The sequence below is a fragment of the Peromyscus californicus genome, unplaced genomic scaffold, assembly GCF_007827085.1.
Source record: "Peromyscus californicus insignis strain IS unplaced genomic scaffold, ASM782708v3 Scaffold_10__1_contigs__length_136768540, whole genome shotgun sequence".
In the NCBI taxonomy this organism is placed as follows: domain Eukaryota; kingdom Metazoa; phylum Chordata; class Mammalia; order Rodentia; family Cricetidae; genus Peromyscus; species Peromyscus californicus.
The window spans coordinates 5,204,107-5,221,094 of record NW_026294391.1 but is presented as its reverse complement, the minus strand read 5'-3'; the positions used below and the strand labels follow the sequence as shown (position 1 = coordinate 5,221,094).

At 38.3% G+C, this 16,988-nt stretch overlaps 1 protein-coding gene across 1 annotated transcript in view; it reads left to right on the top strand.

The window, feature by feature from the left end:
* Window positions 1–622: 622 nt before the first annotated feature.
* Window positions 623–16,988, top strand: part of LOC128109495 (amine oxidase [flavin-containing] A) — a 65,017-nt gene continuing 48,651 nt past the window's right edge. Inside the window, exons 1-2 of the mRNA XM_052736683.1 lie at window positions 623–2,259; window positions 14,733–14,827. Coding sequence (XP_052592643.1) covers window positions 1,017–2,259; window positions 14,733–14,827 — 1,338 coding nt within the window. The 5' untranslated portion in view covers window positions 623–1,016. The remainder of the gene's footprint in view (window positions 2,260–14,732; window positions 14,828–16,988) is intronic.

The following is a 16,988-nucleotide window of genomic DNA, read 5'->3' as shown; positions in this document are numbered from 1 at the left end:
AAATAAATAGTAGAGGTGTCTCAGGTAGTGGGAGGGGTGGATATGATCAGGATACATTATATACATGTATGAAGTCTTGTCAACAAATAAAAATGATTAGAAAGATAATAAATAATCATGTGTTTGTGGAAGAATAGTATTAAATTCTCTTCTGCCTCCCTACCACTCCCCTCACTCCTTAGCCATCCCTCCACCCCCACCCGCTAGGGCCTGGAACTCACATTGCAGAGTAGCCCTCCAAGAACGCTTGGATTACAAGTGTATGCTGCTATGCTCTACATTGCCCCACACATTTCCTTTCTTTCTCTTTTTTAAATTTGCACCTTAGGCATCTTTTAGCTTTCGTTTTTAAATTTCGGTACCACTTAATTTGTGGTAGCTGCGTTATTTTTCTCGCATATTTGTTTAGACTCTGGTGAGGTACATTCGCTTGAAAACACACCACAGACAACTAATAACCGCTCTGTTAGACAGGCAGTTTGCCGGCAGCCCTCCCCCTCCCCTCCCCTCCCCCTCCCCTCCCCTCCCCTGTCCAAGGAAAGTTCACGGCTGCGTCGAAAGCCCCGCCTCGTGACGTCACCAGAGGACTAGACCAAACTGAGCTGGGCAGAGTTCCGTCACTTCGTCCTTCGGGCTTTTCTCCTTTACGTATATGTTCTCTGAGCCCGCGCTCGGCTCAGAAATCTTTAGCTTAAAAGAAACCATGAGAGCGGCAGGTCAATAATCGGCGCCTCTGCGCGCGCGGACTCCGCTCTCAGATGCCCTCCCCCGCTCTGTTCGCGGTGGTATCGTCCCGCCCCTCAGGATCGCGTTCAAGTATCGCGCGTTGGCGGGAAAGGCGGAGCCGCGCGGCGCTGACGCTTCATCTTCCCGCCTCCAAGTGGGTCGGACGCTTGGGTTGGGCCTCCGGGTGGCGATTGGTAACTGCTGGGCGCTGAAAGCCGAGCGCTGTTGAGGGGAGGGTTGAGGGGAGGGTTCAAGGCAGCCATTCGCTGCGTCCCGCCATTGTGAGAATTATGTCCGAAAATAAGGCCGCCAATGAGGCCGCCTTCCCCTCAGGCGGCGGCATGCGTGGCCGTGGTCGCGGCCGCGGCAGAAGGGGGCGTGAGGTAGAATGGGCCCCCGAAACCGAGATCGCCTCTTCCCAGACCCCTGTGGGGATGTCCCAAGTAGACAGCGTCTCGAGCAGCTCTTACGAGTCCTCCCACTCTCAGTGGCAGACCGCCTCCCAACCCCATTCTTCACCTCCGATGAGCGGGTCCACCCAGGAGCTGGTTGGTTCCTTTATTTCCGCCAACCTCTCTCAGCTCGATGATGATTCTGGCCAGAGGAATGACCCCATCTCAAAGTCTTTTTCCTGGGAATTAAAAGCCCACAGCCAGAGCGGTCAGATCCCCATACCTCCCTCGGACTACTCCATTCTTAGCTCTGTCTCCCAGCCCTTATCTGTAATAGAATCCATCCCGGATTCATCCCATTCTTTGGGGCAAAGGTCCTCGGTGATTTCTGGGCAAGTGTCTTCTATGATTTCTAGGCCTGGCACTTCCCTAGAGTCAGAACTAGGGTCTATCCCTGCCTCAGTGATCAGCACTCCCCGAGGGTCGGTAGATGAGCCCACTTTACCCGCAGTGTCTAACTACCCCTGGGGATTGCCACTAGAATACCCTACAAATAGTGACACGTCCGTGTCTTCGTTGGAACTACCTGAACCTCAAGAAAATACCCCACAGGTGTTGATAGAAGACTCCCCCATGCACAATCTGTCCGTTTCTGCTTGGTTATCCACATCATCACCTTCTGCACCCTATTTCCATTCCGGGCTGCCGGTACAAAGACCTCGGGTGCTCGATAGCCCAGTACCTACGTCCCCAACACCCCCACAGTATAACCCCCGAGGTTTGACTCAAGGACCTTCTCCTTCCCATGCCCCTCCAGTGCCTGTACAAGAGCCATCCCTGCCTGGTGTGCAGGGCTCTCCCAGGGTATCTCAACCAGGATCAGCTCCGCCCCTGAGCGCTTCTCTTGCACAAGGGCCCGCTCCGCCCTCAGGGCTGGGCTCCCCCTGGGTATGGGTAGAAAGTTCGGCTCCGCCCCCAGACACCAGGCAAGGGGAGGTACAAGGGTCTGTTCCACCCTGGGCGGTCCCCCCTTTTAAACCCAAGTCTCCGAAGAATCTCACCCAAACCATGATGAATCTGGAGAAGCCTAATATCACAGGCCACATGTTCGACGTAGTCGTGATTGGAGGCGGCATCTCAGGTCAGTTTGGATCTTTAACAGTAGCTTAAGGGGCCCTGGCTGACCAGGGGTAGGGGACTTGCAATGTTCTTGTGTTTGGCAGGGTCTTTCGCCTGCATGTGAGAGTGTTTCTATGGCAGGGCCCCGATCGTGCCAGATGGGAGTGGGGGTTGGTTTCTTTGCTGGTGGTATGCGGTGGTGGAGGAGGCAAAATAATTTGACTCCTACTACTAAATACTAATGATTAATTAGCTTTTGCTATGCAATTGCATTTAGCACATTACATGAGTTTCCTCTGTCCTCATCAGTCTTATGGGTGGGCAACACATTTGCTATTTTACAAAACCAAGAATCTGTGGTTTGAGAGTTTCAGTAACTCTTCTGAGGTCTAATCGCCTCCCTGGGAAGCTGCAGACCTGTTTTCTTCCATTTAAGACCTTTACTTGCAATTATTGAGGTGGTTGCTTGGCCTCCCTGATTTCACATCCTTTCTTCTGAACAGAATATCAGCGAATGGATGTCTGTACTGTTGAAGTAGTAGTAGGATTATTTCAGTTATGCTCTTCTACAAAACACCATCACTTAGAAAATTTGAGTAGGTAAAAAATAAGGAGGCAGAATCCTTTAGGAAAAGGTAATTTTGTTTTTGTTTTTTTAAAGGAGCTGTAAGATTCAACCTACTCCTGGTGTTTTTTCAGAACTTGAATAAAAGTGTAGAGTATTTATTGCCCAAAGGAATTCTCTTCATAAAGCAGGACCCGAGGGAAGGTCAGGGAGTACCTTGTATCCCCTTACTAAGAGCTACACTGCCTGCACCTTGTCTGGAGGCCCTGGTTTGGATGGCTCATCAAGTAAGGGGTATATAAACTTTTTCTCTACTTTCCTGGAGACCTCTTCAATATTTGTATATTAAATTGCCACTTAAATTATCATATTGGAAAATTAGGGATTATGATTTGGCTCTAGGTAGAAGCCCAAGCTGAAATGTCCCCTTTCACTCAGGTGCTAATAATTTCAAAGATACACCTGCAAGACCTAACTTAGAGGGAGAAAGGCAGTAGAGGCAGTAAATAGGGTGGCTCCAAATTATCCATTTTAATATATGTCCCCTTTGAGTAGACTATAGACATGCTTATATATTTTAGATGTAGGTAGCTTTGGACTCATCCTCTTCAGGGAAAACAATCTTAATCACCAGATTGGTATGAACTGTTGCAGCAATAGTATGCATTCGTGCTATGCATCAGAAGGAAACAGATCCTGGTGAAGAGTTAGAAAAAGGAGCATTTATCATTCTTTTCTTCTTTCGTTCCTTCCTTCAACAAACACTTGTTGAGTGCCTACAGGTTAGTGGATTGGTGTTTCCAAAAACCTGGTCCTTCTAGGCAAGTACTGTAGAAGCAATGTTGTTGTTGATCACTAAAATATAAATATGATAATATGTAGTATAAATTGATTAGCACCATACCACAATTTTCTGTTTTGCTGGGATTTTATTCTTGTCCTGTTCTTGGTTTGTCTTCAGTGTTCCTTAAAGAAAGCATTGTCTTTTTTAATTTTTTTGGTATTTGGTGGTGAGTCTAGCCATTAGCAGCTGAACTCTCTCTCCAGCCTGACTTTTTAAAATTTTTATGAGACAATGTTTCATGTATCTCAGAATGGCATCCAACTTAATATGTAGCCAAGGATGAACTTGGATTTCTGATTTTCTAGCATCCAAATACCAAGTCAGATGTGGGATAGCATGCCTGCTTTATGGAGTGCTGGGGATCAACCCCAGGGCTTTATGCGTGGTAGGCAAGCACTCTATCAAGTGAGCTGTATCCCAAGCCTTGTCTTTTGTTTTTCTTTTGTCTAATTGCTTGCTCTTTCTCCTTTTTCACACCTGACTGTTAATATTTAGTCATCAACAGAAGTGTATTTAGCATGTAGCTGATGAACCTTAAGACTTCAGGTCCCTTATGATCTCATTCTAAATAAATTACCAGCTTCATACTGAGTCATGTTACAATTTTGCTTTCTCCTTTTGTTTTGTGATGGTGCTGGATTGAGACAGGGTCTCATGTAGCATAGGCTGGACTTGAAATCCCTGTGTATCTAGAATGACTTTGAGCTTCTAATCTCCCTGCTTTCCCCTCCAAATGCTGGGGTTACACTTGATTGCTACCATACCTGGTGTATTGGTTTCTTATTTCTTAGAGAAAGCATCCAAATTATATGAAGCCCCACAAAAAAATTGTACCTATTCTTGGGAATTACTAATTAGTTCATTTCTTTGGAGGACATAAAGAACATTTTTTTTTTTGCTCAATATGCTTACTTATTCCGAACACCAACCTTCAGTTCACCAGCAGCATTGGAAAAAAGGACTTAATTTCCCTTAGTGTCATTTCTACCAGTCAGATCTGAGAGATTTTAGGAGCCAAACTGACTAGAAATATTCTTTTCTGTGTGTTGTCATCCAAAATGTTTTAGTACTAACATAGATGTGGATGTCTGACTCAGGTATTAGATACAGTCTATATGTTTCCTGAATGGGTGAGAGCATTCTTGTGAACTCACAACACGTTTCTTTATGTAGGCTTGGTTATATCCCATGGTATGAATCCTATGATATAGTCCCTTTGTTTCTTTTTTTGACACAGGTCTGATATAGTCCAGGCTGGCCTCACATTTCACATTTGTCTGTAGTTGAAGCTGCCATGAACTCCTGATCCTCCTGTTTCTATCTCCCAAGTGTTAAAATTAAAGGTAAGGCCACTCCTCTCAGCTCCTGAATCAAATTTTTTTATTTATTGAAGCTGAGTTGGAAGAATTTTTTACAGTAATGTTATTAACATAGATTTTAAGCACAAGGGTTAAGGGACAGTGACAATCTGGAAGGAAGCTAAGATACACCCCAAAACATAGGTCTGGGTTTCTCAAAGAAGAGCAGCTCTGTGGCAGTTTTAAATACTTTGGAATATTCCTTAAAACTTCCCTGTTAGGACTTACTACTCTTATCATGCTACTTATGCAACTATAATCTATGGTCAATAATTAGCATTTGCCATGTTATGCTTATAATGTAGCTCCCAGAAGAGGACATATTCTAAATGGCATTGCTGAGAATTGATTCACATGTAGAAAGCTTTATCTTTGTACAAAGAATAATAATATTTCTATTTTGTCATTGAAAACATAAGACAGAACATTTATAACAACCATAATACCCTATTTTCTGTCCACCCATCTAATTAATGTTTTTATCCTGTGTTAGTACTTGTGAGGGGAAACAACCCTGCTTATAATCCATAATCTATAACCTTTTGAAACTCTGTTTTCTGTGATACCATTGAATAGTGAAGTTTTATCATTCATTAATCATACCTTTTCCATTTTTTGAAGTCACCTTGAGACTCTGCTGTACTTCTTTCTCATTCTATTACTCCAGTGTTCCCTTAGCTATAGAAAGCTCTCATGTCTTTAAATCAAATCTTTTTCTTTCTCTAAACTTATATGCCATAGCTTATCTTTTCATGGATATTTTGCACTTATATACTGCAGATTCCTTGGTTCCTTGACTCTTTTCTTGGATATCATCTTCTCCATCATTTTTGATATATCCTTTTCTATATTTTATTTTATTTATGTATTTCTGAGACAGGGTATTACATAGTCCAGACTGAATTTGAAGTCACCTTGTAGCCAAGCATGATCTTGGTCTTTTGATACTCTTGCCTCTACTTCCTGAGTGCTAGGATTACAGGTTTGTGCCACCATACCCAATTTTGTTTTCATGCATTACTAGCGGTGAAACCCAGGGCTTCATGAACACTAGGTGAACACTACCAAATGAGCTACATCCCCCAGTCATGTCCTTTTCTTTTATCTTTTACACCTCCTTACTAATTTTTTTGACGTGCCAGGCTTCACATATGTCAAGCACATACTTCTACACTGAGTTACATCCTCAGGTCCTTTGAGCTGGACTGACTCCTCTTCTGCTTTCTCGGTTACCGTGTTCATGCCCCCATCTCCAGGGCAGACTCTTGACTCCTGAAGGTTACCTGAGTTATAATACCTTCCCAGTGGCATTGCTTTACAATAATAACTCTCTCTTCACATCCACCCTGCATGCAGTATTCTCCCAGGCTTGATTGATTTACTTTAACCACTTTTTTTCACCTTTCTACTCAAGTTCTTTAGTGGTTTCATATTACCAGTGTCTCAAGACCTAATCTACACTGTCAATCATCTGGCTTCACTTTGTTGGACAAATAGTATTACCCACTTTTCCTCAATATGAATGTGAGATTTAGTGTCTTTTGTCATAGTGCTAGTCTGTTTATTTTGTCCCTTTATGACTTCCGTGTTTTCATCTTAACATAGAAGTGCTTCTAACAGTCCATTCTATCTGTTCTGCAATATCTGGATGATCACCCTGACTCCCATTGATTTTTCTCCCTTCTTAAGGAGATTTCAATCTATGTTTAACAAGATACATTTATTTTCTGATTCTTACTTCTCAATTTTATTTTTAAGGACAATGTATCACTCTCTGACTTTAGATGCTAGTTCTTAGCCGTAACTGTCACAGATTGAATAAATGACAAAAAAAAAATGTTTGTCATTATCCAAGAAATTTCTGAAATGGTTCTTTTTAGAGAGTGAAGTAAGAAACAGAAAAAGGCCACCTTCTTAGGACAATATGTATTCTTCATAGGGCTTTTGGAATTTCAGAGCTTTAGGTCAGGCAATCTAGCTCAATCACCTACAATTGTAATCCTCCTGGTAGCATCTCCTTAGTGATTATCTAACTATAGCTCTGAATACAGTTAGGGAAGGGGGAGCACTCTATTCCTCTAAGCAACTCAAGAGCCCTGACTCCTGAACCTATTCAGACATTTTAGAGCTTCTACTATATGCTGAGCAGTAGGTAGATCACAGGGATAGAGGGATATAAAGATAACTAGCATCCCTGCCAGAAATGTGCCCTTATCTTCTTAGTAGGCAAATAATCAACATGAATATAATGAGACAAATATTAATGTTATGAATATGAACAAAGTACTGAGACTTTGAGAAGGAAGTATGATTTATTATAATAGATAGGGATAAGACAATTTAAAAAGGCATCCTGAACAGTAGACACCAGAGGAGCATTGGTTTAGGGTCATGAGGGTATATGCCAGACACCAAGTAGTACTTAAACTCATGACAGAAATACCAGGGGAGGGAAATAGCTTCTCTTTATACCTCTAGGAATATGATTCTGGGAGCTACTTGAAGGATTCAGTGTGCCATGTCTGCCTATGAGTTTTGTGCTTCTGAACTGTGAAAGGTTAGCATGTATTTAATGAAAATACCTTAGTCATAGTGCTGAATGGTTTTTGGTTTTTTGAAAAAATAAAATGTTTTTTGTTTGTTTTCAAGTAAATACTAAGTGTCATGTAGAAAGATCTCTCAATATACACATTTTTATCTGTGAGCCAAGCTCTACTACAATTGGGAGCACTAGCTGCCCAGAACCTGGTACTGTATTAGACTAGCAGGGATTGAATTTTCTCATGATCTAAGACAGAAAGGTCATTTTGCAAGATCTATAAGAATCATTTCTATGAGGATCATTTTAAACATTTTAACCCAAAACTTGGTAGCACATACTGTATGGTTTTGCAGTGATTAAAAAAAAGCTTCCATTTTAAAAGAGGGTATTGGTTTTTGATAGCTTAGTTATTGTATACTCTGAGGTTCAGTGAGCATGAGAATTATGTGCCTTTCAGGATATTTCTTTTCTTTAATTTGATTTTTTTTCATTAAAAGCACACCAGAATACTTTAATTCTATTGTATAAACTATTTTGTTGTTTTTAAACAATGACACAAGAGTTAAATTTATTTGAATTCTGATTAAAAAATCTTTTTTTAAATGGTCAAATGAACTTTCGGATGGATCTGACATTGAATGGGCAGTTTTAACATTTAATCAGTGCTAATTGATTTGAATTTGTATATAACTCTCAGCTAATGTGATAAATGTTTTTTAAGAATAAATCTAAGTATAATATAATTATATGGACCACAGAGACCAAGTATGAAGAAAAGGAATGTTATAATGCATTATTGATGAAATTGTACCCCATAATCTGTGCAATTGTGGTGGAGAGATCTTTTAACATGAAAAATTTTGCAGTATTTGTATTCAGCAGTTGCCAGAAATAGTGAGGACATAGTGTAGCTTTCACATACTGGAATTTGCAAAAGTGTTCAATCCTGTGATTTAGTAGTGTATATACTTTTTAAGTTTTGCCTAGTGAATGCACATGCATGTTTGAGATGCATGGATTTCATACTAAGGTTTTTTTTTTTTAAAGATTGCAACAAATATTTTCTAAATGTTGTGAACATTTGAGACAAGTTGAGTGTGAGCCATATCCCCAGCCAATAAGATTACTTTTAGTCATTTTGAAAGATTAATATTTAAAGATTATGCATTTTGAAGTGACACTGTTGATAATAAATATGCATTTATTGTTTATTATGTATTCATTATAGATTATAAAGATCATTGGCCTTTGAAGGCATTAGATAAAATTCTGACTCACATGAAAGAAACAAGTTTGATCAGGGGGTGTTCTCTAGTTTATCTGTCAGAAAGCACATGGGAAGTATTGCATAAAGCTACTTTAAGCCTATGCGTATATGGTGTATAATGAAAATAAGTGAATTCAGTGTTTAGATTTGGGTCTCTCCTCTAATTCTCTCTCTCTCTCTCTCTCTAATTTGGACTATAAATATATATATATATATATATATATATATATATATATATATATATATATATATATATATATTTGTGTGTGTGTGTGTGTGTATACGCGTGTGTGTGCGTGCAAATAAAGTCTAAGCAGATAATCTGAAATCTAAAAGACTTAGCGTCCTAAGTATTACAAGATGAGGGCTATTCAGCACATGCTTAAGATTGGTTCACAGGGTCAGGGGCACAGGGAAGGAACAGCTAATTCTGCTTGCAGGAAATTGCAAGTGAATTATTTTATGGAGAAAGTAATAATTGACAAAAGTTTTCTGGACTTTCGATAAGTTATAAACTATAATGAAGATGACATTTAAATTGATCATTTCCAAATTAAATGAGTTAACTGTGAGCTGTGACTTACGTTGAAACCCTTTTTATTGTGTATCCACATTTGTTCATTTGTTCATTCATTCATCCATTTATTTATCCATCTGTTCATTGAATATTTGTCAATGGAGTGTTCACTATGTGCCTTCAGTAAAATTTGTAAAGGTTCCATTCTGTTTTCCAGCTTTGAGAATGTTGCCTAGAAACTTTAGTGGAAACTGATGTTTGATTATACTTTTTATTGTCCTTGGAGTGTTCAGTTCAAGAATCCAAGTTAGTAGTTATATAGGAATTCTGTTGGTCAGGTACAACATCACAAAATAGTAAGGAATTAACTATGCATATTCTGGGGTGATGATCAATATGAAAAGTTAGAAATATTACTTCTAATAATAGAATAATTTTGTGAGGTGTTAGAGGATAAGCCATGACCATTTCAAAACTTTGCTCCCATGCTTAACTTATATTATAGATGTTATGATGTTATTTAACCTAGAGCCTTGCCTATGGGAGCTTATTACTGTAACTATTTGAACAATCTTGAAAGTGGTTAAATCAGTTCTTCCTAACTGTATTTTGATGCACAATCTTTTAAAGAAAGAATAACAGAGTGTAGAGAAATGCTGAATTTATTGAGTCTTATTATTATTAATTATTTTGCTGCAGGACTGCTCAGGGCCTTTAATATAAACAACGTTCTCTGCAAATTTATCCCAAAAGGAGAAGAAGTATAAGTATCCCAACTTTTATGAACATTAATACTCTTCCTTGGGGTGTCTTATCTGAGGATTAGTGTTCATAAAACTTCTGGGGGAATTATGGCTTTAAATTTAGCCTTTCTCTGTGTTCAGAATTTGAGGATGTCTGGGTGGAACATTAGAAGTATATTTGTAATTTCAGTGAAAGATTTAAACAAATAATGAATTAAGAAATAATTACATTCCCCAACTTAGGTGAGATTTATTTATCTAAAGTGAAGATAAATGCTGAGCAATAATCAAATAAATTGAGACTGTCTAGACAACCAGTCTGTTGAATTAAGGGCAAATTGAAGTTAATTGTTAGCTTAATTCTATTTATCACTTGAGACTGCACTATGTTTTTAGCTTATTGAAATTGAAAGGATTGTAAGATTCAGCTTTTTAAAAAACACAGAATGATTTATCTGACAGTCAAGCACAAAATCCAGATAAGTATAGATTAGACAGGTAGACAGACAAACAGGAATGGTTGTATGTACAGTAACAAGCTTGTGTTCATACTGATATACTTTGTTCTTGTCTGTTAGCAAGCATAATACTTGTTTAAAAATCAGAAAAAATTGACTATTAATACTTAGAATATTCTGATTCCTTTGGGCATATACATACACACATACATATATGTATGTATATACATTGACCTGATAACTATCCTTGTTAAATTGTCTTGGTTTCTTGAGATAAAGGTATTGTAAGGGATAGAGAAAGCTCAGTGATCCTTTGGTGGCCTAGCTAACATGTATAACATGTCCAACCCTAAACACCAGTAAAACCTACCCTATTACAAGGTATGGTGGTGCACATCTTTAATCCGAGCAGAGACAGAAGCTGGCAGACTTCTGTGTATTCCAGGTCAACCAAGGCTACTGAGGAAGGCCTTATCTGAAACAAAAACAAAACAACAAAACCCCAAACCAAACCAAACCAAACCAACCAACCAACCAAACTCTTACCTGCAACCACGTGAATGTGGTTTTGTTTTCTTAGTATGTAGTTTTTCTAGTGATTTCAGCAAGTATTTGGACACCTGCAACATAGCAGGCTCTATTCTAGGGAAGCAACAAGTTTTCATCAAGCTGGCATAGTTGCGTGGGTTTGTAATCCCTGCACTCTGGAGGTTGAGGAAAAAGGAATCTTTTATTTGAGACCTGCTTGGGCCTTATATCTTGATCCTGTCTGATTTGCTCCTCATTCATTGCTATCTGGCCACACTAGCCTCATTGTTTATGGCACACACACACACACACACACACACACACACACACACACACACACACACAGCCTTTAGACATTTCACAGTGTACTTCAAAAATAGGATCCTTGCTATTTTCTCATAATTCCTTTTCACCTGACTACCTGTTTAAAAAAATAATTTTTAACCCTTCCCTTTCCCCTTCTCTTTTCTTTCCCTTCTTCTCATTACTTCATTCTTTCTTTGACATGCATAGTCTTGCTGCACAGACAGACAGGCTGGCCTCAAATTTGCAATCCACCTGAATGATCCTTCTGAGTGTAGGAATTACAGGTATGTTCCACCACGCCCAGTTGAGATCTGTTTTTCTACAAGTGATCATTGGATTTTATAGTGATTGTGGGGAGGGTAGAATGCATAAATAGTTAAGGAGTATAGTCTCAGAGACTTGTATCTTATAGTAGGTATCATCTTTTGTTTTCCCCTCCAAGTTGACAGCTATAGTTGTTATATTAGAAAAGCTTCTATGAAGCTGGGCATGCTGCTGCATACCTATAATCACAATACTCAGGAGATTGAAGCAGGAGGATTGCTGACAGTTTAAGGCCAACCTGAGCTGCATAGCAAGACCCTATCTTAAAAAAAAAAGAAAGAAAAGAAATGGAGAGAAAACACCTTTCTAGACTGCAAAGTTTGTCTGTGCTTTACCTGTTGGAATTAAAAAAAACACTTCTATGTTTTCTTTTTTTTAAAGAGTTATTTATTTACTATGCTTACAGTATTCTGCCAGCATATATGCCTATATGAAGAGTGCACCAGATCCCATTACAGATGGTTGTGAACCACTAATGTGGTTGCTGGGAATTGAACTCAGGTCCTCTGAAAGAGCAGCCAGTGCTCTTAACCTCTGAGCCATCGCTCCAGCCCCATACTTCTATGTTTTCTAACTTTCCATTTGTCATGAAAATTCCTTATTAGTCATTGTCTTCACAATTAACATGAAAACTGAAACATTAGCATTAATTGTTCAGCATCATGGAAGAAATGTTTTGCATAACAATCATTCCTTAATATCTAATGAGGTTTGGTTTCAGAATTTCTGTGGGTACCAAAATAGGAGGATCCTCAAGTTTTTTGTATAAAATGATATAGTTACACAGAACCTCTCTAATCATCCTATATACTTTAAGTCATCTCTAGATTACTTGTAATACCTAGTATAATATAAATTGTGTGTAAATAATTTTCCATGTTTTTTTATGGAATAATGACAAAATGTTTGAATATCTTCACTACAGACACAATTTTTATTTATTTTTTAATTAATGGAGGGCAGGGTTTCATGTAACCCTGGCTGGCCTCAATCTCATAGTATGGCCTTGAAGTCTGATCCTCTTGCATTTACTTCCAAGTGCTGGTATTATAGGTGTGCACCACCATGCTAGCTAAGCTAGATAGACCCAATCTCTAAAAAACAACAACAACAAGAACCAGTTTATAGTTGATAGAATCTGAGGATAGTGAGGGCTAACACTAGTTGATTTTCTTAAATAACTTCCTGTTTAAATTCCAAGACCAGATATTCAAATTTATATTCAGGGCCACAGGGAATTTTTCTGATTTTCATCATTCTTTATTCACATATGCCAAAAATATGCTTCTCAATGATAACAACCTAATTTACTCCCATGTCTTATATCACATTACACCCCTGACAAGGCCAGGACAGCAGTGCTAGTGATAGCATCAAGTAAATGTTAATAAAAAAAAACTATTTTTCATTTCTTCCTGTCTTTGGAACATATACCCTTAGAAATTATCAAATTAATAGGATTTATAATCACTCTAAATAGTGCTTCTGTTAAACCACTTTTATAGATATCTTGATTTACTTTACTACTTTCATCTCTACTGCGACTCTTTTCTCTTTTTAACATTCTAATTAGCCTTTTTCCCTTATATTTACCTCTATAGTATGATTTATTTCATTTGTAACAAGTGGTACAAAGATAAAGAGGTACTAAGATAGCATTTGAAATATAATGAATGCAGATTGAAAAATCAGTATATACAAGCATGTATTTCCTTGCTCTGAGAGTTGAGAGTTCATGCAAGCAATGACACTCTAGTAATCATGAACACATGAAGCACCACATTTTGGTTTCTAATTTTATTCCCCAAGAAAAGGGACCAAGGTTCACTACAGAAATGGGTGACTGTAAGGCTTGGACAGGCAGGGAAGATACTGTGAGCTCGGGGTAGCCTGTGGCACTAGAAAGTAAGGAAGTTTGTGCACATGTACAAACACAAACTAATAGAGACATGCCAAAAGGCACACAAGAACCAAAGAGTTCCCAGTGAATAATTTGAATAATTTCAGCAATAAATAATACACTATTGAATTATATACTGAAGTACAAAACAAATATCTGTGAGTCCATACTAATGATTGAATAAATCAACGAGGAAAAGAAACAATTCTGTATTGTTGAAGAATTCTCAACAATTTATATAAATACAGTACTCTCAAAATGTAGACCATAACTTCCTGTTGTTCAAATGCAGAGTATGCATAGCATTCCTTCCAAAGAGTACAGTATAAAAAGGAGAGTGAATGTGTAATTTTATAGTGGAGGAACCTGGGAAACCCTTGCTGATCTAGGTGATTAGATTAAGGTTATCATAAATGATCATACATACTGATATCATGTGTCTGTGATTAAATGGTAATTTATAACACTGTCTTAACTTTTCCTATGCTACAATATTGGATTTGAAATGTATCTTTTATAAAAGCTTTTATTTATAGATGAGAACCTGTTCTTAGCTTTGAGCTAATGAATGAAGTTAAGCACAGCTCCTATCTCTAAGACTCTTAGAATCTACTGAGGGAAACAAGATTTATATCATGTAATACAGATATCAATAATAGGAGGTGCTGATAAAATTTAAGTTGAAAAAAGTCTAGATATCTGCTGCTGGAGGCATGGAAGTTTTACAAAAAAGCAGGTTCTTCTGTTTATTTAATTAGCATTTTTTAGTGCTAAAGATGGAACTCTGGGTATGGGGCATGGTTGGCAAATGCTCTACCACTGAATCACTGAGTCTTATACTTGTTTATGCAGTCAGTTTCTGGAAGAGGGCTCAGAAGATTCTCTAAGTGTGATTTGACTACTTTAGGAAACAAGATACATTTTCAAAAAGATTACTATTTTTTTTTCTAATAGCTAACCTTAAATACATGATAGTCATTTGGGGATCCTTTATGATACTAGTAATATTGATCAAAATTTCTTAGAATAATAGCAAAATCAACAGATTAGGTGTATTGTCTTTTACTCATTTTTTGGGTAAATCTGGTCAAGTCTGGGATGTCTGGCATTTAGATGTTAACATTTCTTTTATTTTACCTTTAGGGTTGGCTGCTGCCAAACTCTTATCTGAATATAAAATTAATGTCTTGGTTTTGGAAGCCCGTGATAGAGTTGGAGGAAGAACATATACTGTGAGGGTAAGTGATTTCAATACTTATAACATGTCACTTAAAATTATAAATGGGGACACTTGAAGTCATAGCACTTGAGGAAATCTCATGAGATCACACAGTTAAGCCATTTGCCCACCAAGTCTAAACTATTTCATCAAGTACAGTGCCAAATGATGTAGGATGAAGGCAGAAAAGACTCCTTTGCTTATGGCAGTTAGAAATTCATTAATGAGCCCCTTTGTTAGGGCATGCAAATAGAGTGGTAAAGGCTGAGTACTGGTAGTATAAAAAAAAGCATATTGTTTTAAAAAATGACTAGAAGGAGAGAATGTCTGCTTATGTAGATGTTTTTTGTTAGGATAATAACCGAATGGCCTATATAATGATAGTAACAGTGGTTTAGGCAGTGAAAACATTAAATTATTTCACAGAAGTTTAGTGGTAGATAGATATTCCAGGATAGTACAGGAGTTCAGTTTTGTCGTTAAGGCTTCAGATTTTTCCTACCCTTTGTTTTACTATTCTTTGCATGTTATCTTGTTACATTTCAGTAACAAAGTGAGTACTGTGGCTCTAGTGGCAAGTCTTCTCTCAAGGGAACAAGAATCACTGGCCTTGTTACTCACAGCAGTAAGCACTGCACTTGAAAGGCCTAGGCAAGAGAGTAATGAGTTTAAGACCAGCCTGTGCTACATAGTGGTGTCTTGTTTCAAAAACAAAATTAAAACAAAGAAAAGAGGAAAGAGAATGAAAGAGCAGCACCATCCTTGACTGAGACAAACAGAACTTTTCCTTTACCAGTAAACTCCAGGCAGACGTTTGTCTCATTAGGCAGAGTGGCTATCAACTGTAGGTTGGGCCTGGAAAAGCAAGTATTTAACATTTCCAGGCAGCAGAGAAGAACAGGCATAAAAAGGGGGTTTGGAATGGTTACTGCAATAGCTGTGTGATAACATCTGAACTAGGATGGTGCAGTAGCTCTTACAGTCATACCATGGCATGCATTCTTTTTGTTATGTGCATCTACTTCACTAGACCCATGAGACCTGTTTCTATTTTGCTCAGCTTTAACAGTGTGGCCTACAACCTTGTTACCCCATGTGTGGTCAATAGACCTGCAGCCTTGGAATTATCTGGAAACTTGAGAGTAAATTCTTAGGGCTGCTGAATCTCCATTTGCTTTTTAATAAGCTTCCAAGGGAAGCTTGCAGATAAGCTGCTTTGTGGTATAAAGCATGCTTGATTCCTTTACTTTAATGTAAATCAGCACTAAATATTTTTGAAGTATTTCTGAGTGTTTCATTAGATATAGTCTGCCATTGTTTTTGGTTAAGAGCACTTGTTGCTCTTGAGAGGACCTGGGTTTGATTCTAAGCACCCATGTGGTGGTACACAGCCTTTATTAAGTCCAGTTCCAGGGTCTAAAGTCCTCTTTTGACTTCTGTGGGTACTAGGCACACCTATGGTGCACACACATACATGTAGGCAAAACATACGTATACATTAAAAATGTACAAAAGGAGTGAGGAGACTGGAATCTCTTCACTATACCCACCTGAGTCTACCTTGCATAAGTACTACTAGAATTTCACATGCAAGTCTTCTCAGCTGAGTGATAAGATGTACTCATATGTCTTTCAAGAAGCTCCTGTACACTTTCATTTTAATTTTCTGTTTGTTTTTGAGAAAGGGTCTCACTATGTAGTACTGGCTGTCCTGGAACTCATATGTAGACCAAGCTGGCCATGAACTCACAGAGACTCAACTGCCTTTACCTCCTGAGTGCTGGGATTAAAGGCATGAACCACCATATCTGGCTCTTCATTTTAAATTTTTGAGATAGGGTCTGGCTGTGTAACCAGGCTGGTCTTCAACTTGAGATCCTACTGCCCCAACCTTTGGAATGATGGAATCATAGGTGTGTACCCCCACAACCAGCCCATTTTCAAATTGAAATTGAAGGCATTGTATGGTAGTGAAAAAGACAACTTGAATATTCTGCCTATGTTAACTTAATAGATGTGATTCTTCTTTCATTTCTGAAAAATAGTCTTTCATTTTAGAGATCGTTATTGTTATCCCTTAGCCCTACTTTTCTTATAATTTAAACCTTTTGCTTATCAAATAGGAACATCAATCATCCTGCAGATTTTCAGTTAAGAGCAAGTCATATAAAGGAAATGAA